This window comes from Heterodontus francisci, chromosome 1 (genome assembly GCF_036365525.1).
Source record: "Heterodontus francisci isolate sHetFra1 chromosome 1, sHetFra1.hap1, whole genome shotgun sequence".
Classification (NCBI taxonomy): domain Eukaryota; kingdom Metazoa; phylum Chordata; class Chondrichthyes; order Heterodontiformes; family Heterodontidae; genus Heterodontus; species Heterodontus francisci.
In genome coordinates, this window is record NC_090371.1 from 161095844 (window position 1) to 161122684 (window position 26841).

A 26841-nucleotide genomic window follows, 5' to 3' on the forward strand; every position below is an offset into this window, starting at 1 on the left:
AGTGTGGGAAAATGGCGCACTGACACGGAACACAAAAGTCCGAGTGTACCAGGCATGTGTCCTCAGTACCTTGCTCTACGGCAGCGAGGCCTGGACAACGTATGCCAGCCAAGAGCGACGTCTCAATTCATTCCATCTTCGCTGCCTTCGGAGAATACTTGGCATCAGGTGGCAGGACTATATCTCCAACACAGAAGTCCTTGAAGCGGCCAACACCCCCAGCTTATACACACTACTGAGTCAGCGGCGCTTGAGATGGCTTGGCCATGTGAGCCGCATGGAAGATGGCAGGATCCCCAAAGACACATTGTACAGCGAGCTCGCCACTGGTATCAGACCCACCGGCCGTCCATGTCTCCGTTATAAAGACGTCTGCAAACGCGACATGAAATCGTGTGACATTGATCACAAGTCGTGGGAGTCAGTTGCCAGCATTCGCCAGAGCTGGCGGGCAGCCATAAAGACAGGGCTAAATTGTGGCGAGTCGAAGAGACTTAGTAGTTGGCAGGAAAAAAGACAGAGGCGCAAGGGGAGAGCCAACTGTGCAACAGCCCCAACAAACAAATTTCTCTGCAGCACCTGTGGAAGAGCCTGTCACTCCAGAATTGGCCTTTATAGCCACTCCAGGCGCTGCTTCACAAACCACTGACCACCTCCAGGCGCGTATCCATTGTCTCTCGAGATAAGGAGGCCCAAAAGAAAAAAAGAAATTTTTACACCTTCGAGATTTGCCTACATCTCTGCTCCTCTATCTCTTCCTCACTGTTTGGAGGCCTGTAGTAGACACCCAGCCAAGTGATTGCCCCCTTATTGTTTTTAAATTCTAGCCAAATGGCCTCATTTGAGAAACCTTCTAAGATGTCATCCCTCCTTACTGCAATAATTGACTCCTTGATCAACAGTGCAATGCCACCTCCTCTTTTATCCCCTCCCCTGTCGCGCCTGAAGATTCTATACCCTGGAATTTTGAGCTGCCAGTCCTGTCCCTCCCTCAACCATGTCTCTGTGATAGCAACAATATCATAATCCCATGTGCTAATCAATGCCCTCAATTCATCTGCCTTACTAGTCAGACTCCTTGCTTTGAAATAGATGCAATCCAACCTTGCATTTTTCCCTTGTGCCTTAACAGGTCTATATTTGCTCTGCCTTCCAGGCAGGCTCACTTTCTGTTCTATATTACCCCCTACTTATTTAAGCCTGCTTAAAACTTCCCAAACTTAAAACTTATTGGACTACTAACTAAATTTCTTAGTTTAACAAACTGCCCTAACTTAGAGTAGAAAAATAACAGTGGTAATACCAACCAACCAACCAACGAATCATCTACCTGCTGTCCTGTAATGTCAGTCCTTGATTTTTTTTTTCTTTTGCTGAGTATATACTGTCACTGCTCCTCTTCCTGCTGCTGCTCAGGCTTGCATTCACTAATAGCACATTGGACCATCATCAACCGCATTTTCTAATGACACATTTTGCTTGCAGTTTAAAATCTGCATTGCATTAATCATCAAAGGATTAAATTTGGGAGCAGAAAGAAGTGAATATTTACAGATATCCAGCAGGGGTATTATCTGTTGTTCACATTTATCATTTTTGTTATACTCTCTGATTTAAATAATCTGTTTACTTTAATAGAACGCATTGAATGAAAGTATTGGAATACTACAAAACTCAGCAGCAAACGTAAAGGTAAATCATTTAATATGTTTGGTTGAATGCATCCTTTCATCGTTGAAAATTCAGTAGATTATTTCTTAAGTTACATTTTCTTAATGGCTCTTTTTCTCCATGTTTTGTGCCCTATTCTTGATCGTGCATCTCTTGAGGTAGATGCTGCATGGGCCAGCCTACTTTCAGCTCGCCTGTTTTGTTGACTGGTCACATGGAGGCATGCAACAGTAGGCTAGCATCAACTTTTCCCTGTGGACATGGAATGGCTTCCTTGCATCAACTTTCATGAATTTCCTTTTTTTTCCCCCATTTGTGCTCATGAGCAAACTTCATTCACTGCCTCATCACAATGTTATGATTTAGGTCAGGAATGTAGCCGCACAGATAATATCCTTATCTCTTCCATTGCTGAAGTGCAGCTTGTTGATATTTCATACTATTGTGCAGTCTAAATTGGCTTGATTTCTAACAAGAGTGCTCATGCACTTGAAATGCTGTGCAATATGGCTGAAAAAATATAATTCTTTTACCCAGTTGTGTCACCCACCCATTATCATAGTTTTAAAATCAGCCTTTTTTTTTACTTCATTATGATAAGGTATACAATTTTTATGTTATTATGGAGGTATACAAGTAAATAGTTATTTTCTCCCACACCTTCCCCACCCCTTTCTGTATTTGGACTCCCTATCATCCTTCTGTTTTGCCTGGAGCCAAGAAAGTAGATGCAAAACCTTCTGCTCGGCTTCTGCCAGTGCTGCTTGTAACCAAATGAAGCCAGAGGCAAGCCAGGTGTGAATTTCACTGTTCCACAACATCTCAATTGTAAAATCCTCATCCTTGTTTTCAAATCCCTCCACGGCCTTGCTCCCTCCATATCTTTGTAACCTCCTCCAGCCCTGCAAACCTTTTGAGATGCCTGCACTCCTTCAGTTCTGGCCTCTCGGGCATCCCTGATTTTAATCGCTGCACCATTGGCAGCTGTGCTTTCATCTGCCTTGGCCCTAAATTCAAATTACATCTCTAAACCTCTCTGCCTTGGCCCTAAACTCAAATTACTTCTCAAACCTCTCTGCCTTGGCCCTAAACTCAAATTACTTCTCAAACCTCTCTGCGCCTCTCTCCTCCTTCCAGATGCTTCCTTAAACCTCTTTGACAAAGCTTTTGGTCATCTGACATAATATCTCTCGTGGCTCAGTGTTAATATTTTTATTAATATCCCTCTTGTTTAGCACCTTAGGACATTTTGCTTCTTCAAAAGCACTATATGAATGCAAATGGTTGCTAAGATTTGCTAAGTGTATGAAATTTTCTCACCATCGACTGAACTGTGGAAACATTTAGCAGCAAAACTATAGGTTGTGTGTTGTATTACACTAAACTTTATTCCTGAGGATTACTGGCCAGATGGAAGCTGTTGCTGACAATGATGGTAGCAGTTTGAGATGATGGATCCTGTTGCAGAAGGAGCATATTGACGCTGGTTTAAAATGTATTAGTTGAAGTGTGATTCCTGAATTTCCGATTGGTACTATACCAGTCCTGTAAATAGATTTTGTGTCAACTGAAGTTGCCTTACTTCTCCAACTACTGTTGCAGGCAGGGCGTTCCACGCCCCTACTACTCTCTGAGTAAAGAAACTACCTCTAACATCTGTCCTTTATCTATCACCCCTCAATTTAAAGCTATGTCCCCTCGTGTTTGTCATCACCATCCGGGGAAATAGACTCTCACTATCCACCCTATCTAACCCTCTGATTATCTTATATGTCTCTATTAAGTCACCTCTCCTCCTCCTCTCTAACGAAAACAACCTCAAGTCCCTCAGCCTTTCCTCGTAAGACCTTCCCTCCATACCAGGCAACATCCTAGTAAATCTCCTCTGCACCCTTTCCAAAGCTTCCACATCCTTCCTATAATGCGGTGACCAGAACTGCACGCAATACTCCAGGTGCGGCCGCACCAGAGTTCTGTACAGCTGCAACATGACCTCGTGGCTCCTAAACTCGATCCCCCTACTAATAAAAGCTAACACACCATATGCCTTCTTAACAGCCCTATTAACCTGGGTGGCAACTTTCAGGGATTTATGTACCCGGACACCAAGATCTCTCTGCTCATCTACACTACCAAGAATCTTCCCATTAGCCCAGTACTCTGCATTCCTGTTACTCCTTCCAAAGTGAATCACCTCATACTTTTCCGCATTAAACTCCATTTGCCATCTCTCAGCCCAGCTCTGCAGTCTATCTATGTCCCTCTGGAACCTACAACATCCTTCGGCACTATCCACAACTCCACCGACCTTCGTGTCATCCGCAAATTTACTAACCCACCCTTCTACACCCTCATCCAGGTCATTTATAAAAATGACAAACAGCAGTGGCCCCAAAACAGATCCTTGCGGTACACCACTAGTAACTAAACTCCAGGATGAACATTTGCCATCAACCACCACCCTCTGTCTTCTTTCAGCTAACCAATTTCTGATCCAAAGCACTAAACCACCTTCAATCCCATACTTCTGTATTTTCTGCAATAGCCTACCGTGGGGAACCTTATCAAATGCCTTACTGAAATCCATATACACCACATCCACTGCTTTACCCTCATCCACCTGTTTGGTCACCTTCTCGAAAAACTCAATAAGGTTTGTGAGGCACGACCTACCCTTCACAAAACCGTGCTGACTATCGCTAATGAACTTATTCTTTTCAAGGTGATTATAAATCCTATCTCTTATAACCTTTTCCAACATTTTACCCACAACCGAAGTAAGGCTCACAGGTCGATAATTACCAGGGCTGTCTCTACTCCCCTTCTTGAACAATGGGACAACATTTGCTATCCTCCAGTCTTCCGGCACTATTCCTGTCGACAATGATGACAGAAAGATCAAGGACAAAGGCTCTGCAATCTCCTCCCTGGCTTCGCAGAGAATCCTAGGATAAATCCCATCTGGCCCAGGGGACTTATTTATTTTCACACTTTCCAAAATTGCTAACACCTCCTCCTTGTGAACCTCAATCCCATCTAGCCTAGTAGTCTGTATCTCAGTATTCTCCTCGACAACATTTTCTTTCTCTACTGTAAATACTGACGCAAAATATTCATTTAACGTTTCCCCTATCTCCTCTGATTCCACACACAACTTCCCAAAACTATCCTTGATTGGCCCAAATCTAACTCTAGTCATTCTTTTATTCCTGATATACCTATAGAAAGCCTTAGGGTTTTCCTTGATCCTATCCGCCAATGACCTCTCGTGTCCTCTCCTCGCTCTTCTTAGCTCTCCCTTTAGATCTTTCCTGGCTAGCTTGTAACTCTCAAGCGCCCTAACTGAGCCTTCACGTCTCATCCTAACATAAGCCTTCTTCTTCCTCTTGACAAGCGCTTCAACTTCTTTAGTAAACCACGGCTCCCTCGCTCGACAACTTCCTCCCTGCCTGACAGATACATACTTATCAAGGACACGCAGTAGCTGCTCCTTGAATAAGCTCCACATTTCTATTGTGCCCATCCCCTGCAGTTTCCTTCCCCATCCTACACATCCTAAATCTTGCCTAATCGCATCATAATTTCCTTTCCCCCAGCTATAATTCTTGCCCTGCGGTATATACCTGTCCCTGCCCATCGCTAAGGTAAACCTAACTGAATTGTGATCACTATCACCAAAGTGCTCACCTACATCTAAATCTAACACCTGGCCGGGTTCATTACCCAGTACCAAATCCAATGTGGCATCGCCCCTGGTTGGCCTGTCTACATACTGTGTCAGAAAACCCTCCTGCACGCACTGGACAAAAACTGACCCATCTAAAGTACTCGAACTATAGTATTTCCAGCCAATATTTGGAAAGTTAAAGTCCCCCATAACAACTACCCTGTTACTCCCGCTCCTGTTGAGAATCATCTTCGCTATCCTTTCCTCTACATCTCTGGAACGATTCGGAGGTCTATAGAAAACTCCCAACAGGGTGACCTCTCCTCTCCTGTTTCTAACCTCGGCCCATACTACCTCAGGAGACGAGTCCTCAAACGTCCTTTCTGCCGCTGTAATACCCTCCTTGATTAACAAAGCCACACCCCCCCCTCTCTTACCATCTTCTCTGTTCTTACTGAAACATCTAAATCCCGGAACCTGCAACATCCATTCCTGCCGCTGCTCTACCCATGTCTCCGAAATGGCCACAACATCGAGATCCCAGGTACCAACCCATGCTGCAAGCTCACCCACCTTATTCCGGATGCTCCTGGCGTTGAAGTAGACACACTTTAAACCAAGTTCTTGCTTGCCAGTGCCCTCTTGCGTCCTTGTAACCTTATCCCTGACCTCACTACTCTCAACATCCTGTACACTGGAACTACAATTTTGGTTCCCATTCCCCTGCTGAATTAGTTTAAACCCCCCCGAAGAGCACTAGCAAATCTCCCCCCCCAGGATATTGGTACCCCTCTGGTTCAAGTGAAGACCATCCTGTTTGTAGAGGTCCCACCTACCCCAGAAAGAGCCCCAGTTATCCAGGAAACCAAAACCCTCCCTCCTACACCATCCCTGCAGCCACGTGTTCAACTCCTCTCTCTCCCTATTCCTCGCTTCGCTATCACGTGGCACGGGCAACAACCCAGAGATAACAACTCTGTTTGTTCTCGCTCTAAGCTTCCACCCTAGCTCCCTGAATTTCTGCCTTAAATCCCCATCTCTCTTCCTACCTATGTCGTTGGTGCCTATGTGGACCACGACTTGGGGCTGCTCCCCCTCCCCCTTAAGGATCCCAAAAACACGATCCGAGACATCACGAACCCTGGCACCTGGGAGGCAACACACCAACCGTGAGTCTCTCTCGTTCCCACAGAACCTCCTATCTGTTCCCCTAACTATGGAGTCCCCAATGACTAATGCTCTGCTCCTCTTCCCCTTTCCCTTCTGAGCAACAGGGACAGACTCTGTGCCAGAGACCTGTACCCCATTGCTTACCCCTGGTAAGTCGTCCCCCGCAACAGTATCCAAAACGGTATACCTGTTGTTGAGGAAGGTAGTTGGATGTAGAGAGGGAAAGTTTTTGGATAAGATGTACTTAGCAGTCGAATCGAGTTTGAAAAAATAAAATCGAAGTATGATGTCACAGGAAAGCAGGTAAGTGATTGGTTGATGAGCATTTTCTCTTTCTATCTAAACTAGGGATTTGGTTTAAACTAGAGTTAAGAAATTAAAAATTTCATTTGGAGCAAATACAACAATAAGTTAATTAATATTGGGTATTAGCACAGAGCACCTTTACCTGAGTGCAGATTTCACCAGAGTGCAAGGGAATTTAGTGAGTGTAGGAATTCAGTGAGGTGGGGATAAGAGGTGCTGTTTGATATGTAAAAAATAAATACAAACAAATAGGGTCAAATTAGGACTGTGGGCTAAGTTACAGTTCGTTCTTTCTTTGGCCTCCTTATCTCGAGAGACAATGGATACGCGCCTGGAGGTGGTCAGTGGTTTGTGAAGCAGCGCCTGGAGTGGCTATAAAGGCCAATTCTAGAGAGACAGGCTCTTCCACAGGTGCTGCAGAGAAATTTGTTTGTCGGGGCTGTTACACAGTTGGCTCTCCCCTTGCGCCTCTGTCTTTTTTCCTGCCAACTACTAAGTCTCTTCGACTCGCCACACTTTAGCCCCGTCTTTATGGCTGCCCGCATACCTAAACATTCAACTAAATTTAATAAGTTAGCCAAGGTTATTAACTGGATTAAAAACTATAAATAGAGACCATTGAGCGATGTTTCCAAACTTGAAAACATAATTAGTTAAACAAAATACTATAGAGATGGCAGGGCAGATGATGTATTGCAGCTGTACCATGTGGGAGCTGGTGGACACTAGTGTGATCCTCAGCAACCACATCTGCGGTAAGTGTCTACAGCTCGAGGAATTTCAGCTCCGAGTGGATGAGCTGGAGTCCAGGCTTTGGACATTGCGATGCATCAGGGAGGGAGAAAGTATCCTTTGTTGCAGGAGGCAGTTACACCCCTTAGGATAAATACTTCAGATTTGTTCCATGGTCAGGGACAGGAGGGTGTGACTATCAGTGAGGCAAGTATGAGGATACAGAAGGTAGCATTGGAGGAGCCTCTTGCACTTGCTCAACAGGTCTGAGGTTCTTTCAGCCTGTGTGGATGAAAGAAAGGACTGCAGGGAGGATGTATAAACTGACTACAGCACTGTGCTATGGGGGCAAATTGGGGGAGTTAAAAGGAATGTAGTATGGTAGGTGATTTTATGGTTAGGGTGATGGATACTGTTCTCTGCAGCTGAGAGTGAGTGTCCCGAAGGTTGTGTTGCCTGCCTAATGCCAGGGTTAAGGACATTTCCTCGGGGCTGGAGAGGAACTTGGAGTGGGAGGGAAAAGATCCAGTAGTCAAGGTCCACATGGGTACCAACGACAGAGGTAGGACTAAGAAAGAGATCCTGCTGAGGAAGTATGAGCAGCTAGAGGCAAAATTAAAGAGCAGAACTGCAAAGGTAATAAACAATGTTTACTCCCTGAGTCACAAGCAAACTGGCATTGGGTCAATAAGATCAGAGAGTTGAATGTATGGCTCAAAGATAGTGTGGGAGAAATAGGTTTCAATTCATGGGTCACTGGCACTTGAACTGAGCTGCATCCAGTGTCCTGGCAAATTGAATAATTAGAGCTATAGATGGGGCTTTATATTAAAAAGTAGTGGGGGGAGAGTTCAAGTGAGGGAGAATTTAGAAAATTCAAGGGCAAGGCAATAGTGCAAGGTAACGATATGAGTGATGGTAAAAAGAATGTGATAGGAAGGGACAGAGCGTACAAACATAAAAGTGCACCAGCAAATAGGTTCAGAGAATGGAAAAATATGTTTAAAAAAAAAAAATAGACAAAATTAAAGGCTCTTTACCTAAATGCATGCAGTATTCATAAGATAGATGAATTGCTGGTGCAAATAGAAATAAGTGTATGATCTGACAGCTGTTAGAGGCGCGGTTGCAAGGTGACTAAGGATAGGAACTGAATATTCAGGGTGATTGACATTTCGAAGGATAGACAGAAAGGAAAAGGAGGTGGAGTGCCTCTGTTAACAAACTATGAGATCAGTACATTCATGAGAAATTATCTTGGCTCAGAAGATAGAGACGTAGAATCAGTTTGGGTGGAGATAAGAAATAGCAAGTGTTATGACTGAAGCAGGAGGAGTGCACTCTTTATTCTCGGCCCACTACTCCACAGGCCACAACAATGCAGCAACAAGGTTTTAGTGCCCACACATTTGACATGCAAAGTTCCTTCAACAACGTTAAACATTCACTCCTTCCACCACTGATGCACAGTGGCAGCAGTGTGTACCATCTACAAGATGTACTGCAGCAACTTGCCAAAGCTCCTTTGACAGCACCTTCCAAACCCACAGCCTCTACCATCTAGAAGGACAAGGGAGGCAGAAGCATGGGAATACTACCATCTGTAAGTTGCCCTTCAAGACACTCACGATCCTGACTTGGAACTATAGCGTTGTTACTTCACTGTTGCTGGTCAATATACTGGAACTCCCTTCCTAACAGCACAGTGAGTGTAATACATGACATTGTCTACAGCAGTTCAAAAATGTGGCTTACCCAAGGGCAATTAGTGATGGTCAATAAATGCCAGTGACAACCACAACCCAAGAACAAAAAATAAAGTTTAGTGGTAGGTCAGAATGTTGAGAAAATTTTAGAAACCAACAAAGGATGACAAATAAAGGAGGGAGTAAACCAGCTCATGGAATACGAGGGTCAGTGTCCAATTGGATGAATAATTGGCTTAAGAACAGAACACAGCAAGTCATACTAATTGAAAACAAAATACTGCAGATGCTGGAAATCTGACCTGAAACGTTAACTCTGCTTCTCTCTCCAAAGATGCTGCCAGACCTGCTGAGTATTTCCAGCATTTCTTGTTTTTATTTGAGTCATACTAAATGGTTGTTTTTCAGACGGAAGGATGGTAAACAGTAGTGTACGCCAAGGGTCAGTGCTGGGACCACTCCTTTTTTTTTTACTATATACATATGTGACTTGGATCTTGGAATACAGAGTAGAATATCAAAATTTGTCGATGACACCAAACCTGGAGGTATGGCAAACAGTGAAGATGATATAAATTGCCTGCAACATGATATAGGCTAGCAGAAAGCTGGCAACTGGAATTTAATACTGACAAGTGTGAGGTGATGCATTTTGGTAGAAGGAATAGGGAGAGGCAATATGTAATTTAAGGCAAAGTTCTAAAGAATGTGCAGGAACAGAGGGACTTGTGGGTGCATGTGCATCAGTCTTTGAAGGTGGCAGGACATATTGAGAAGTGCTTTGTAAAGTATATTGGATCTTGGACTTCGTCAATAGAGGCATTGACTACAATAGCAGGGAAGTTATGCTGAACCTTTATAAAATTCTGGTTAGGCCCCAACTGGAGTATTACGTCCGGTTTTGGTCACCACACCTCAGGAAGGATGTGCGGGTCCTTGAGAAGGTGCAGAGGAGATTTACCAGAATGATTCCAGGGATGGGGGATTTTAGTTACAAGATTAGGTTGAAAAAAACTGGTGATCTCCTTAGAACAAAGATGATTGAGGGGAGTATTAATAGAAGTGTACAAGATTATGACAGGCTGAGATAAGTTAGACAAGAAAAAACTGTTGCCATTAACTAATTGTACAAGGACTAAGGGACACAAATTGAAGGTTTTGGGCAAGAGATGCTGGGGGAATATGAGGAAGCACTTTTTTTACGCAGCAGATGGTAATAACATGGAACTTGCTGCCCATGAGGGTGGTGGAAGCAGAGACGATCAATGATTTCAAAAGGAAATTGGATGGCCACTTGAAGGACATAGACTCGCATGGCTACGGGGATCGTGTAGGGAAATGGGACTGACTAAATAGCTCTGTGGCGAGCAGGCATGGACTTAATGGGCTGTATGGCCTCCTGTGCTGTAAATGACTGACTCTGGGAAATATAAAAACAGACAGTAAGAGCTTCTACAAGTAGATAAAAAGGAAGAGAGTAACTAACGTAAATGTTGGCTTTTAGAGGATGAGACTGGAGAATTAATAATGGGAGACAAGGAAATGGCAGAGACATTGAACAATATTTTATATCTGACTTCGCGGTGGACACCAATAGTGGAAAATCTGGTGTCAAAGTGAGGGAGGAACTTAAAACAATTATCACTAGTGAAAAGGTATGAAGCAAACTAATGAGATTAAAGGCTGACAAGTCCCCTGGACCTGATGACCTGCATCCTAAGATCGTAAAAGAAAAGTCTGCAGAGATAGTGGATGCATTGGTTGTAGGCTTCCAAAATTCCTTAGTTTCAGGAAAGGTCCTAGCAGATTGGAAAACTGCAAATGTAATGCCCCTATTCACAAAAAGAGGGAGACAGAAAGCAGGAAACTATAGGCCAGTTAGCCTAACATCTGTCATTATTATTAAGGAAGTCATAAGACAATCAAGCAAAGTCAATGTGGCTTTATGAAAGGAAAATCATGTTTAACAAATTTATTAGAATTCTTTGAGGATGTAACGAGTAGGGTGGATTAAAAGGAACCAGTAGATGTAGTATATTTGGATTTCCAAAAGGTGTTCAATAAGTTGCTACGTAAAAGGTTACTAAACAAGATAAGAACTCACGGTGTTGGGAGTAATATATTAGCATGGATTGGCTAACTAACAGAAAACAGAGACTCTGCATAAATTGGTCATTTTCAGGTTGGCAAACTACAACTAGTGGAATGCCACAGGGATCAGTGCTGGGGCTTCAACTATTTACAATCTATATTAATAACTTCGGTGAAGGGAGCGAGTGTATTGTAGCCAAATTTGCTAATGATACAAAGGTAGGAAAGCAAGTTATGAGGAGGACACAGTCTGCAAAGGGATATAGATAGATTGTGAGTGGGTAAAAATTTGGCAGTGTAATGTGGGAAAATGTGAGGTTATCCACTTTGGTAGGAAGAATAGAAAAGCAAATTATTATTTAATTGGAGAGAGACTACAGAATGCTGCGGTACAGAGGAATCTGGGTGTCTTCATACACTCAACATAAAAAGTTAGCATGCAGGTGCAGCAAGTTATTAGGAAGGTAAATGGATTATTAGCCTTTATTGCAAGTGAAATGGAGAATAAAAGTAGGGAAGTCTCGCGACAACTGTACAGGGCGTTGGTGAGTTTGCACCCAGAGTATTCCATAGAGTTTTAGGGCTGAAGTTTACTGACCCACCCCAACCCCCCCCCTTCCAGCAACGTCAGGGTTCGTGGTGGGGGAGCCCAGAAAATGCCTCTGAGGGAGGCTCACCACGGGCCTTGACGAAGGGAAGGTCTGGCCCCATATTTGCCAGCGGTGGCGAACCCTCTTGGCGGCCCAACTCCCCCTGTACCGCCCCCTCCCGCTGCTTGGCGACAGGAGCAAAATTTAAATACATTAATTCATGTAAAGTAATGAATTAATGACTTACCTGCTCCCATCAACCATCTTGTTCCAATTCTATGGTCGGTTGCTGGGACTCCTGGAAATCCAATGGAACGCTGGTGGGGAGGATGGAGGAGGTAAGTTTTTCAGGCTGGGGGAGCGCTGGGAAATCTTTCTGATTGGTCTAGGGGGTGGTGAGAAGGGATAAAGTTCTTGGTTTATTAATTTTGGGGGAGGGGAGCGGAAGAGGGAAAGTAATAAATTTTATGGTCATTGTCGGGGGGAGGGTGGGTGGGAGAGGGTCGCAATAACTTTATTCACCTTTTTACAACCAGGTTTCTTTAAAAACTTAAGTTACATTGAAGAGCTGGAAGCCCTTTTAAAATGGTCTCAGCACCTGCGCAATGACACCGGACTGCTCGCCCCTTCCCACGTCATCGGAGGGAGCAGTCTGCCCCAGCCATGTAAATGAGCCACCGCATTTAATATCACAGCAGCTCCACAGAGTAAAGCCTATGTGTGCGGGCCGCCATCTTTTACAGCCGCTGACAATGACGGGGGCGGCAACAAAATATCCAGGCCTTAGTCTCGTAATTTAAAGAGGGTTATGCTTGCATTGGAGACAGTTCAGAGAAGATTCACGAGGTTGATTCCAGGGATGTAAGGTCACAGACTTGAAACGTTAACTCTGCTTCTCTCTCCACAGATGCTGCCTGACCTAAGTATTTTTATTCCTGGGATGATGGGGTTGCCATATGAGGAAGGGTTGAGTAGGTTGGGCCTATGTTCATTGAAATGTAGAAGATTGACAGGTGGCCTTACTGAAAGAATAAGGGCTGGATCTTGTCCCTGTGGCGTCGTGATCTGTGGTGCGGGGTGCCTGAAGATGGGTCCGGAAGAGACCCGCCACTGCTTTCGACACCGTCGACACTGGGTGACGGGGCCTGAATTTAAATAAATAAAATGAATGGATTTACCTTCAATTTTCCTGGCCCGCCGTGACCTTTGGCATGATGGCCAGCACTCCCGCGCCTTCAATTCCCCATCTGGGGAAAGGCAGCGCGATACTGGTGGGGAGGGGGGAGGAGTTAATATTTTCTGTGGGTCGAGGGGGAGAGAGGGATCAAATAAACGTAATGGGTGGAGGGGATGGTGGGAAGGGGTGAACTCTAAACATTGTGCAGTCTGGGTGGGGGTGGTCACATTTAAAAGGTAAGTGTTTTGGGGGGTTGGGGTGGTGGAACAGCAAATAAGTAATGTTAATGGGGGGTGGGAAAGGGCCGTTAGAAATTTATTGTATTTTTTTGGGGCATACTTGTTGAAACATTTACATGAGCTGGCAGGGCTGGCTACCCTTTGAAAACGCACCAGTGCTTGCTCATGGGCAGCTGAAGCCATTGCCAGGGACGGACAGACCTCCATGTGATCGGGGTGGGCGGGGGGGGGGCGGGGTTTGGGCCACCCTGGCTATTCAAATGAGCCACCGCACAGGAGATCACAGCTGCTCCTCGGTTGAGATCGCAGCCGAAATCGGTGACGGGTTACCAAAATCCAGCACTAAGATTCTGAGGGGGATTGACAGGGCAGATGCTGAGAGGATGTTTCCCCTAATGGGGTAATCTAGAACTAGGGAGCATAGTTTCAGAATAAGGAGTCGCCTGTTTAAGACTAAGATGAGGAGAAATTTCTTCTCTTGCAATTCTACACCCCAGAGAGCTGTGGATTCTGGGTCATGGGATATATTCAAGGCTGAGATGGACAGTTTCTTGAACTTTAGGGGAGTCGAGTGTTATGGCAAACAGGCAGGAAAGTGGAGTTGAGTCCAAGATCAGATCAACCATGATCCAGAACAGGCTTGAGGGACAGTATGGCCTACTCTTTTTTCTTGTGTTCATTCCTGGTTTATGAATGGCATTGTAGAAATGTGGGTTGGCAAGTTAACTGCTGTTCCCTTTCGTGGAAAATGGTGTATGGTTAAGTTGCGCGAACATCAATCTTTTAAAAATGTCATGCTCTTTACACAAAACTAAGGGATCATAAATGTAAGATACTCACTAATAAATACATTTGGGAAGTCAGGAGAAACTTCTTTAACCAAAACTGGTTAGATTGTGGAACTGGCTACCATAGGAGTAGGTCAGGTGAATAGTATAATGCATTTAAGGGAAAGCTACATAAACACGAGGGAGAAAGGCGTAGAGTATTATGCTGATAAGGTAAGATGGAGAAGGGTCGGAGGAGGCTTGTGTGCAGCATAAACGCTGGCATAAACCAGTTGGGTGGAATGGCCTGTTTCTGTGCTGTAATTTCTATGTTATTCTTCGTAACTGCTGTTACTTTTCCACAGATAAAAGTGGGAGAAGTAATTAATACTGTTGAAGCAGCTCAGTACCTAATCGACAACAATGGCACTGACATTGCAAATAAGGTAATGTGTTCTTGGCCTTATAACAGAATATGCTATCTCCAGTGTATATAAAATGTTCTCCATGCAATGCAAACAAGCTCCCTGCATTATCTGTTTATGTGCCTAATTTCATACATTACAATAGAGTATACAATTCAAAAGTACTTCATTGGCTGTAAAAAGCTTTGGGATGACCTGAGGTTGTGAAGGGCACTATATAAATGCAAGTCTGTCTTTCAAGTTGCCAGTGACATTTTCTAAAATGTATTTCTGTCTTAGGAAATCCTTCATTATAGAAAGACTCTAACAGGCTACATCTATGAATATGTAGAGTGGAGCAAGGATGCTGTGAGTATTGTCATGCCTGTGTTGCACTTAAGTAAGGTTTGTCTTTTGAACACGTCTTTCCAGATTTACTTTGACAGCTTTTTGTCTCTTAATGGTCGATTTGGTGTGATTTTAACTCAATAGCACTGTGTTAGATGAGCTAACCTAATGTTTGAAAATACTGAAATGTTTTTGTGTGAATCAAAATCATTATCTCTGCAAATTTATCATAAGGACCTTTTTCTCTCGCCTCCCTATAATTTTTTTTGCCTTTTCTCATTTCTTTTTGTCATTTGATATTCTCTCTTTTATTGTTTTTATCTATTCCATTGTTATTTCCACTTATAACTTATGCTTCCATATGTTTCGATTAACTATTCTAGGAATACATTTTTTAAGATCCTAGTACCCACAAATAGTTGCAAGTTTTTAGAAAATATCCATCATATTCTCCTTATGCTTTCCTCATGTAATTACTATCCAAGTGAGTAAGTAACTTGGTTCTTTGCTGACCCTTCCTTCAGCTGGCTGCAACATGTTTTATACTAAGCTCCGCATTCCCATCCCCACAATCCTCACTGATCTATACTATGCAGCCGCAAGCATAACATTTTAAATTCCCAAGGCAGAAATTCATTTAGGCCTGTCTTTGAACTTGAAATGAGAGTAATGTACAGAGTGTGCATCCGAACCAGGAGACAGGCGGTTAGCCATAAATTGGGCCTTGGACCTCACTAAAATCATCTGGGCAAACTACTAGTACCTGTTGTGCCTTGATGGGAAGCTCACCTACAATACAGGTGAATGTTGGTCTGCACGGCTTGCCGGCAGTGGTCCGAAGGGTGGGGAGTGGAATTGCAAAGGGGTGTGGAGGTTGGGGCGAGAGGGGGTGGGGGTGGGGGTGGTGGTGGTGTGGTGGTGTTGATGAACAGCACTGTGATGTGTTGTTCAGCAGTACTGTAAAATCAGGGAAGCAGTGCTGCTCCTACTGTCACCTCAGGAGCATTTTAAAAAAAAATTAATAAAAAGCTTGCCTTTTGTTGGTGGTTGCAGCGCCGTGACTGAGGGATCCTGAATGTAGCAGGCCCGGCTTTTCTACTGAGGGATCCTGAACATAGCAGGCCCATTCTTTTACTGAGGGAACCTGAGCGTAGCAGGCCTGTATTTTCTGCTGAGGGATCCTGAACGTAGCAGGCCTGGCTTTTCTCCTGAGGGATCCTGAATGTAGCAGGCCTGGCCTCTACTGAGGGTTCCTGAAAGACACAGGCTCAGCTTCTGCTGAGGGATCCTGAATGTAGCAGGCCCTGTTTTCTACTGAGGAATCCTGACCGTAGCAAGCCTGGCTTCTACTGAGGGATCCTGAACGTAGCAGGCCCGGCTTTTCAGCTGAGGGATCCTGAACGTAGCAGGCCCGGCTTTTCAGCTGAGGGATCCTGAACATAGCAGGCCCGGCTTTTCAGCTGAGGGATCCTGAACGTAGCAGGCCTGGCTTTTCTGCTGAGGGATCCTGAACGTAGCAGGCCCGGCTTCTCCTCTGCTCATTGGATTTGCATTGCAATTTTTAACACCTCGAAACAAAGGCAGGCTCAGGTGATTTTACTATGGTCAGAATTATGTGGTGAGTCAAGAAAATGGCGGCCCGCATGGCAAGAAACCAGAAACTCAGGATAATAAAAGGAAAGTTCTGCAGATGCTGGAAATCTGAAATAAAAACTAGAAATACTAGAAGTACTCAAGTCTGGCAGCATCTGTGGAGAGATAAGCAGAGTTACCATTTCAGGTCAGTGACCCTTCATCAGAACTGGCAGAGGCTAGAAATGTAATACGTTTTAAGCAAATAAAGCAGGGGTGGTGCAAGAGATAACTAAAGAGAAGGTGTTGATAGGACAAGATTACAAGAGAATAATTGACCAGAAGGTCATGGAGCAAAGGCAAACGGTATGTTAACGGTGTGCTGAAAGACAAAGCATTAGTGCAGAGAGAGTGTTAATTGACAGAAAAGTAGAACAACCTGGCCCAAAGCACAAATATGACAAAAAAAAGCAGCGAGTAGGCACATGATTAAAAAAAAATGAATGATGCAATAAAATAAACAAAGTAAAAAGAAAAAAATAGCTAAAGATAAAAACGGGGTCCATCATGCTCTGAAATGAAGATGAAATGAAAAAGTACGGCATCATGCTTTCAGACTGAGCGGAGGTGTTCTGCAAAGCAGTCACCCAATCCACGTTTGGTATCCCCAATGTAGAGGCGACGACATTGTGAGCAGCGAGTACAGTATACTAAATTGAAGGAAGTACAAGTAAATTGCTGTTTCACCTGGAAGGAGTGTTTGAGGCCTTGGATGGTGAGGAGAGAGAGGAGTAAAAGGGCAGGGATTACACCTCCTGCGATTGCATGGAAAGGGGACAAGGTGTCGGGGGAGATGGAGGAGTGGACCAGGTTGTTGCAGAGGGAACTTCTGCCCTCATCCCTTGCCCTTCCTCCCCAAACTGCGACAGGGTTCCACTTGTCCTCACTTTCCACCCCACCAGCCTCCACATCCTCCACCATTTCTGCCACCTCCAGCGTGATGCCACTACCAAACACATCTTCCCTTCCCCTGTCAGCATTCCGAAGGGATCGTTCCCTCTGCTTGCCATTTCAACTACTACCCCGCTCCCATGCCCACACTTCTGTCCTTGGCCTGCTGCAGTGTTCCAGTGAACATCAAATCATGCTTGAGGAGCAGCACCTGATCTGTCGATTCGGCACCCTATAGCATACGAACATACAAATTAGGAGCAGGAGTAGGCCACTCAGCCCTTCGAGCCTGCTCCACCATTCAATAAGTTCATGGCTGAACTGATGACTCCACATTTCCACCTACCGCCGATAACCTTCAACCCCCTTGCTTATCAGGAATCTATCCATCTCTGCCTTAAAAATATTCAGAGCGTCTGCTTCCACTGCCTTTTGAGGAAGAGAATTCCAAAGACTCATGAACCTCTGAAAAAATTTCTCCTCATCTCTGTCTTAAAGGGATGACCCCTTTATTTTTAAACTGTGACCTCCAGTTCTAGATTCGCCCACAAGAGAAAACATCCTTTCCACATCCACCCTGTCAAGACCCCTCAGGATCTTATATGTTTCAATCAAGTCTTCTCTTACTCTTCTAAATTCCAGTGGATACAAGCCTAGCCTGTCCAATCTTCCCTCTAGCCTCACTGACTCAACTTCGAGTTCAACAATTTCAGAGCATGACTGTCCTTTTTTCTATTTTTTTTTTTAACCATGTGCCTGTTTTTTCATCTGGACAGAGTTGCTCATTACTCTGCCACGAACACTCTCTGGATTAATGCTTTGTCTTTCACCACAAGCATTAACATGCTCTTTGTCTTTGTCCCATCACAGCTTTGTTTTTTAATCTGCTCTATCACACACCTTCCCTTTTGTTCTCTTCCCCACGAAACCGCCTCCCCCCCTTCACTTGTTTAAAGCCTAATTTTCTAACCTTTGCTAGTTCTGATGAAAGGTCACAGGTCTAAAACGTTAACTCTGCTTCTCTCTCCACAGATGCTGCCTGACCTGCAGAGTATTTCCAACACTGTTATTATTTGATTTCCAGAATCAGCAGTATTTTGCTTTTATTTTACTGTTCAGTTAATATTGATTTTTAGTTCCTTTGTTATGGTAAAAGTCTTAAAACATGAAATCTTGTCGTGTGATTCTTTTATCAGCCATTGGAAAGTTCATATCTTTTGTTTTAAAGTTAGCTGTCTCTACTGAGGTTGTGATAAAGTTTATTAAGTTTCATGCAAACTATGGCAATATTCTTGGGCAGCGATTTACAGTTTAACGCAAGCTATCTCCTTCCTGTATTAGTCCTGGATGGGGAACGCACATCTTCTCTTGCAGCTTTTGGTCTTCGAACTTCTCTTTTCTCTGTATTCTTGTTTCTGATTCTCTCCAATGTACAGACCTGACTGGGAGGGTCTCTTTTATCCTGGCTCCTATCCGATTAACCCATCCCCATCCCCAATCATATTCATCCCGTGGCTGTCATGCTCTGTACATGCTTTTCTTGACCAATCATGTATTTGGTCATGTGGCTGCTACCAACCTTAAATAATTATGTAATGCCCTTAGTATTCACCATGGTCTTATTTTCTCCTTATCTCAATGTTTCTAGATACTGTGGTCTCTTATCTACTTGAGAGAGGCCTCTGCATTCCTGATAGACAGTACACAGTCTCAGTTTTCAAGGACCTTTAGCTTCAGCTGCAATGAGCTTCTTCCAGCTTTACATAATTTCCCACAATCCCTCTACCTTGCCATCATTTATATAGTGCCCTATATTTCAAGTACACTATACTACAGAAGTTCTTTAGTAGGGTTAAATGTTTAATCTTAGTGAAGGTGCTCCAATGGTGCTGTTAGGTAGGGTGTTCCAGGATTTTGACTCAGCAATGAAGAAAGAATGTGTCCAAAATGGTGTATGTCTTTCTCTTCCTTCCCCTCCCGTCCTTTTCCAATCACGGAGCAGGTATATAGGTTACTTTGCAACACCCCGTAATGAGTCAGCTTATTTACACAAAAAAGGTCAAATTAATTAACATTAAATAGTGATCATTTTTCAAAATTAGGATAAGTAGGATTCTTTACCTTCATTAAAGAAGTTATAGCAGGGCATTTAGAAAACTTCAAGGTAATCAGGCAGAGCCAACATGGTTTTATGAAAGGGAAGTCATGTTTAACTAATTTATTGGAGTTCTTCGAAGAAGTAACATGTGCCATGGAGAAAGGGGAACTGGAGGATGTACTGTACTTAGATTTCCAGAAGACACAGATGAGAAATCTTTTCTCTGAGGGTTGAGAGTTTCTGCAACTCTCTTCCTCCAAAAGACAGTGGAACCAGAGTCTTTGAATATTTTTAAGGCAGAGTACATATAAACATACAAACATACGAATTAGGAGCAGGGGTAGTCCACTCGGCCCTTCCAGCCTGCTCTACCTTTCAATAAGTTCATGGCTGAACTGATTACTCCACATTTCTACCTACCCCTGATAATCTTCCACCCCCTTGCTTATCAAGAATTTATCTACCTCTGCCTTAAAAATATTCAAAGACTCTGCTTCCACTGCCTTTTGAGGAAGAGAATTTCAAAGACTCACGACCGTCTGAGAAACAATTTCTCCTCATCTCTGTTTTAAATGGTCGACCCCTTATTTTTACACAGTGACACCGAGTTCTAGATTCTCCCACAAGGGGAAACATCCTTTTCACATCCACCCTGTCAAGACCCCTCAGGATCTTGTATGTTTCAATCAAGTCACCTCTTACCCTTCTAAACTCCAGCGGATACAAGCCTAGCCTGTCCAATCTTTCCTCGTAAGACAGCCTGCCCATTCCAGGTATTCATGTAGTAAACCTTCTCTGTATTGCCTCCAACGCATTTGCATCCTTCCTTAAATAAGGAGACCAGTATCGCTGAAGCATAACCGCTCTACTTTTGTATTCAATTCCCCTCGCAATAAACGATAACATTCTATTAGCTTTCCTAATTATCTGCATAATAACCTTTTGCGATTCATGCACAAGGACACCCATATCCTTCTGCATCTCAGAGCTCTACAATCTCTCACCATTTAGATAACATGCTTTTTTATTCTTCCTGCCAAAGTGACAATTTCCCACTTTCCCACATTATACTCCGTTTGCCAGGTCTTTGCCTACTCACAACCTATCTATATGCTTTTGTAGCCCCCTTATGTCCTTTTCACAAGTTACTTTCCTACCTATCTTTGTGTCATCAGCAAATTTAGCAACCATACCTTTGGTCCCTTCATCTAAATCATTTATATAAAATGTAAAAAGTTGAGGCCCCAGCACAGATCCGTGTGCAGACCACTTGTTACATCTTGCCAACCAGAAAATGAACCATTTATGCCTACTCTCTGTTTCCTGTTAGCTGGCCAATCTTCTATCCATGCCAATATGTTAGCCCCTACACCATGAGCTTTTATTTTCTGCAATAACCTTTGATGTGGCTCTTTATCAAATGCCTTCTGGAAATCTAAGTACATTAAATCCACTGGTTCCCCTTTATCCACAGCACATGTAACTCCCTCAAAGAATTTCAATACATTTCCCTTTCACAAAACCATGTTGACTCTGCCTGATTACCTTGAATTTCTCTAAATGCCCTGCTATAATGTCTTTAATAATGGTTTTTCCCTAAGACAGATGCTAAGCTAACTGGCCTGTAGTTTCCTGCTTTCTGTCTCCCTCCCTTTTTGAATAAAGGGTGCATTTGCTATTTTCCAATCTATCAGAACCTTCCCCGAATCTAGGGAATTTTGGAAAATTAAAACAAATGCATCGACTATCTCACAAGCCACTTCTTTTAACAACTTAGGATGAAGTCCCATCAGGACCTGGGGGACTTGTCAGCCTGTAGCTTCAACAATTTGTTCAGTACCACCTCCCTGGTGATTGTAATATTCTTGAGTTCCTCCCTCCCTTCCATTTCCTGACTTACAGCTAATACTGGGGGAATGTTACTTGTATGCTCAATAGTGAAGACCGATGCAAAATATCTGTTCAATTCATCTGCCATCTCCTTATTATCCATTATTAATTCCCCAGGCTCACTTTTTATATAGGACCAATGCTTACTTTGTTAACTTTTCTTTTTAAATATCTATCGAACTCTTTCGTTCTTTCTTTATATTTCTAGCCAGCTTTCTGTCGTACTCTAATTTTACCTTCCTTATCAATCTTTTAGTCATTCTTTGCTGTTTTTTATATTCTGTCTAATCTTCTGACCTGCCTCCCATCTTTGCACAATTATAAGATTTTTCTTTAAGTTTGATACTATCTTTAACTGTTTTAGTTAACCACGGATGGCGGATCCTACCCTTGGAATTTTTCTTTCTTGTTGAAATGTATCTATTTTGTGTATTCTGAAATATCCCCTTAAATATCTGCCCATGCATCTCTATTGACCTATCCCTTAACCTAATTTGCCAGTTCACTTTAGTTAGCTCTGCTTTCATGTCCTCATAAATGCCCTTATTTAAGTTTAAAATGCTAGTCTTGGACCCACTCTTCTCTCCCTTAAACTGAATGTAAAATTCAGTCATGTTATGATAATTGCTACCCAGGGGCACCTTAACTAGGAGATCATTAATTAATCTTATCTCATTGCACAATACCAGGTCCAGTATAGCCTGTTCTTTGGCTCCAGAGCATATTGTTCCTACCAATTATCCCGAAAACATTCTATGTACTCCTCATCTAGGCTACTTCTGCCCATCTGATTTTTCCAGTCTATATGTAGATTAAAAATCCCCCATAATTATCGCTGTACCTTTCTGACAAGCTGCCATTATTTCTTCCTTTATACCCTGTCCTACAGCATGGTTGCCTGTACACCACTCCCAGAAGTGACTTCTTGCCTTTGATTTCTCATCTCTACCCAAACTGCTTCTACATCCTGGTCTCCTGAACTTAGGTCATCTCTCTCTATTGCGCTAATACCATCATTAATTAACAGAGCTACCCCTCCACCTTTTCCTAGCTTCCTGTCCTTCCTAAATGCCATGTACCCTTCAATATTCCGGTCCCAATCTATGTCGTCCTACAGCCATGTCTCTGTAATGGCTATCAGATCATACTTATCTATTTCTATTTGCGCTCTCAGTTCATCTGTTTTGTTTTGAATGCTACATGCATTCAGATACAGAACCTTTAGTTTTGTCCTTTTTAATTATTTTTGTAACCTCTGGCCTTATCTGTTGATTTACTCTTAGATATGTACGCTCTATCCCTTCCTGTCACAGTCTGTTTATCATTTCCCATATTAATATCTTTTTCTCTTACCTTGTCTCTACTCCTTGATTTACCATGTCTTCCCAAATGTGATCCCTTGCCCCCACTATTCAGTTTAAAACCTTCTCTACTTCCCTAGTTACGCGGCTCACTAGAACACTGAGCCCAGCACAGTTCAGGTGCAGACTGTTCCAACGATACAGCCCCCACTTTCCCCAGTACTGGTGCCAGTGCCCCATGAACCGGAACCCACTTCTACCACACTAGTCTTTAAGCCGCACATTAATTTCCCTAATCTTATTTGCCCTATGCCAGTTTGCACATGGCTCTGGTAATAATCCAGAGATTATTGCCTTTGAGGTTCTGCTTCTTAATTTGGTGCCTAGTTCCCTATACTGACTATGCAGAACTTCACTGACCCGAAACGTTAACTCTGCTTCTCTTTCCACAGATGCTGCCAGACCTGCTGAGTGACTCCAGCATTTCTTGTTTTTGATGCAGAACTTCTTTCCTTGTCCTGCCTATGTCGTCGGTACCTACCTGGACCACAATGACTAGATCCTCCCCCTCCCACTGTACGTTCCTCTCCAGCCCTGTGCAGATGTCACGAACCCTGGTACCAGGCAGGCAACACAGCCGTCTGGACTCTCGCTCTTTGCTGCAGAGAACAGTGTCAATCCCTCTAACTATACTGTCCCTTACTACCACTACATTCCTTTTTTCTCCCTCCACTTGAATGGCTTCCTGTACCATGGTGCCATGGTCAGGTTGCTCATCCACCCTGCTCCCCCAAGCTGAAAGAACCACAAACCTGTTGGACGATTGCAAAGGCTGAGACTCCTGCCCTCTGGGTCCCCTTACCTGCCTCAGCTGCAGCCACACTCTCCTGTCCCTGACCACTGACCAAATCTGAAGACCCTGTACTAAGGGGTGTGACCGCCTCCTGGTATAAAATGTCCAGGTAACTTTCCCCCTCCCTGATGTGTTGCAGTGTCTGCAGCTCGGCCTCCAGTTCAATGACTCTGAGCCGAAGCTCTTAGTGCAAATGTATTTGCCCTGGATCACACTGGCATCCAGGAGCTCCCACATGCTGCAGCCATGACACATCACCTGTCCTGCCATCCTTAATGTGTTTTAATTAACTACTTAATTATTCAATTATTTTTACTTTTTTTATATATTTTATTAAGCTTACCACTAGTTCCTTTACTCTTTTAGATATTAGGATTAGAATGGACCTTAATCACTTACCAGATACTCAACAAACAGGTAGCTTCTTCCCAAATCAGTCACCTACCTGCTTGCCTGTGGTGTTTGATGCTATGTTTGATTTCAGTTAAATTAAAAGCTTACCTGTGTACTCACCCTAGCGGCTCTCTGTTTCCCTGCTCTCTCTGTTGACTGTGACATCACTCTGTCACTTTTCGATTTTTCCCTGCTCCGCTCCTGCCGTGCTCCCCTCTCGCTCTGTCTCTGTCTCCGACTCTGGGCTTTTGGCATGCTTTTTAAACCTCTGCTTCCACCACGCTCCTCTCTCCCTCACTCCCTCACTCCCTCTCCAGTCTCCAACTCTGGGCTTTTGCTGCGCTTTTTCATCCTCCGCTCCCACGGTGCTCCTCTTTCTCTCGCTCTGTCTCTGGTCTCCCATAGGTAGATAGATTCTTGATAAGCAAGGGGGTGAAAGGTTTTTGGGGGTAGGCAGGAATGTGGAGTTGAGGTTACAGTCAGATCAGCCATGATCTTATTGAATGGCGGAGCAGGCTCGAGGAGCCGAGTGGTCTACTTCTGTTCCTAATTCGTATGTTCATATGTTCAAGGCATAAAATATGTTCTCTTTAATTTTGCAGATGAACAATGAGGTTGCAGTCTGTAAACCGATTGCTAATGCGGTGGATACAGCTGAGATGATACTGTGTGGTTTTATAGTGGATTCCCTGGTAAAATATTTCCATTAATTGTGTGATGTATGCTGCTTTTCTTCGAGTAATATTTGATTTTGCTTTTGACAACCGAGGAATGACTGGTTTTCTATATTTTCTTTCCTCATTGTTTCTTTAGAATGGTTTTTGGTTTAGCCTTGGATGCTGTACAGTATTTTTAATTCCAAATATTATAATTGCTGTGAAACTAGCCAAATTCTATCGGCGGATGGATACAGAGGATGTATATGATGAGTGAGTAGATTTTTAAAAAAAGTTTCTAATTTCCTAATGTTCCTATAGTTATTTTGTATGTTTTCAAAACACAAGGAATTGTTAACTCCAATTTATAATTGGGAATTGTTCTGAAAATATTGGCCTTTCTGCATTTGTAGCATTTCTAAATAAAACTGATTTTGCAGATAATTCATGATTTCGGCCTGGAATTGAATGAATGGCAGGTCTGGAGGAAAATCCACAAAGCACACCTTTCCCTTGTACAAGAAACAAAATCCTTTCTCCAAATTACAATTTCACAACAGATTGAACTGAAGGAACTAAATTTGAGCAGCTGTTCTCCTTTGATATTGGTTGTTGTTTGTGCTAGTTTCATAAATTGGTTAACATAGGCCAAACATAATTGTCCGGGGACAGCCAATGATTGAGTTTTTCTTTTCATTTGTATTTTTTGTTTTGGACTAAAGATTTTTTTCCTTGTGTTGGATAAAAAATGTGGTCTTTCTAGACATTGTATTCTCCCGCTGATTCTTTATGGTCTTGTGTTTCTCCTAATGTTTCATATGCTGTCTTTGTAAATAATGTATAGAGCTAATTTGAATGATTGAATTACTAATTATTACACTCTAAATCCTATATATTCCTTTTCTTCTCTACAGTTCCTCTGTCTCAGGGACTTGGCATTTTACTTTGTGATAACCATTGATACCCTTTCCACTTTCTTTCAGTTCTGCTTTTTTTCAGGCAATCATTGCTACTTTTAGTTGGGGTCTGATGCACATTGCATTTGGAAAAGTGTTGTCACATCTTTGTATTTTCAATTTTTATTTCTATTCTACCTTTTTTTTCTGTAATAAACTTGACATTAAATGTTAAACTGAGTAGACTTAATGCCACTGGTTTATTGCCACATAATATTTGCACATTGATATTGTCCTCAGCAAAATATAAACACTGCCTTAATATATTCCATGCATATTAACAATATTCCTATTTCTTGTATTTCTGTAGTGTTGAGAATATTCCCATGAAAATGTAAGAATTTTTTTCATACTGATGCACCTTTGGGGTTAGCTTGTAAGTCGGACAAGGTAGTAGGTTGTAAACCAAATTATACTTGTGGTGTTATGCAAAACCTGGGCAGAAGTATATTTAAAGAAATTTGAATGGCACTAAAATGTGTAACACTTAACGAGCACAATCGTGAAAGAAATTGAACAAAAATATTCTGAAATGTACTTTAATTATTTGCATAACTGCTTTGTATTATTTTTGCTACTGAAATAGATTAAGCTGCATATAAGCATATTAATTGCCTTTTATTATAAAATAGCCCTCTGTATGCTTTAATGCAGTGTATTTAGTGTCTATTTGGATACCTTTTAGTGTAGGATAACATTGCAGATCCAGAGATGGAAGAAGTATAATTCCTTTGTTTTGAGATGAATGTGAAATAATTGTAGCAGTACAGACCTATTTCATTTTCCATTTTACTTCATGCAGTTTTTAAAACAATCTGTATTGAAATCCCAAGTCTTCCCCGCCACCACCCACCTGCACCACCACCACCCACCCCACCCCCCACCCCCCCCCCCCCCCAAACACCATACATATTCCATCATCTTTTTGTCACAGTTTGGAAAATGGTAGTAATGGTTATCATAATAAGCATTCACAAGATATTCAAAGTCCAGAGTTAATAAGGTAAATGGGCTTAGCGTGAATCTATGCATGGTAATTTTTGTTTTTTTTCTCAAGGTATTGAATTTTGTCTATATTTACTGGAAGTTTCCCTGTTCAAGCTAAACACTGAAAAGCTTCTAACTGTTGCATGCTTCCATAAAACTAACCAGCACGAGTATGGTGTGTGTACATTTATAGATATAATAAACTTTTCACTGAATTTACTGTGCTCCATAGCAAAGTGAAATGTTTAATGTATGGCATGAATATAACAATTGTAGACTGTTCAGGAATGTTTGATTAATGCCCAAAAACACTTTT

The 26841-nt window shown here is 42.8% G+C and overlaps 1 protein-coding gene across 1 annotated transcript in view; it reads left to right on the top strand.

The window, feature by feature from the left end:
- LOC137347055 (prominin-1-A-like) overlaps positions 1 to 26841 on the top strand; it is a 289266-nt gene that overhangs the window by 240263 nt on the left and 22162 nt on the right. The window contains exons 21-26 of the mRNA XM_068011104.1: positions 1639 to 1692; positions 14482 to 14562; positions 14821 to 14889; positions 24529 to 24618; positions 24740 to 24855; positions 25849 to 25872. Coding sequence (XP_067867205.1) covers positions 1639 to 1692; positions 14482 to 14562; positions 14821 to 14889; positions 24529 to 24618; positions 24740 to 24855; positions 25849 to 25872 — 434 coding nt within the window. The remainder of the gene's footprint in view (positions 1 to 1638; positions 1693 to 14481; positions 14563 to 14820; positions 14890 to 24528; positions 24619 to 24739; positions 24856 to 25848; positions 25873 to 26841) is intronic.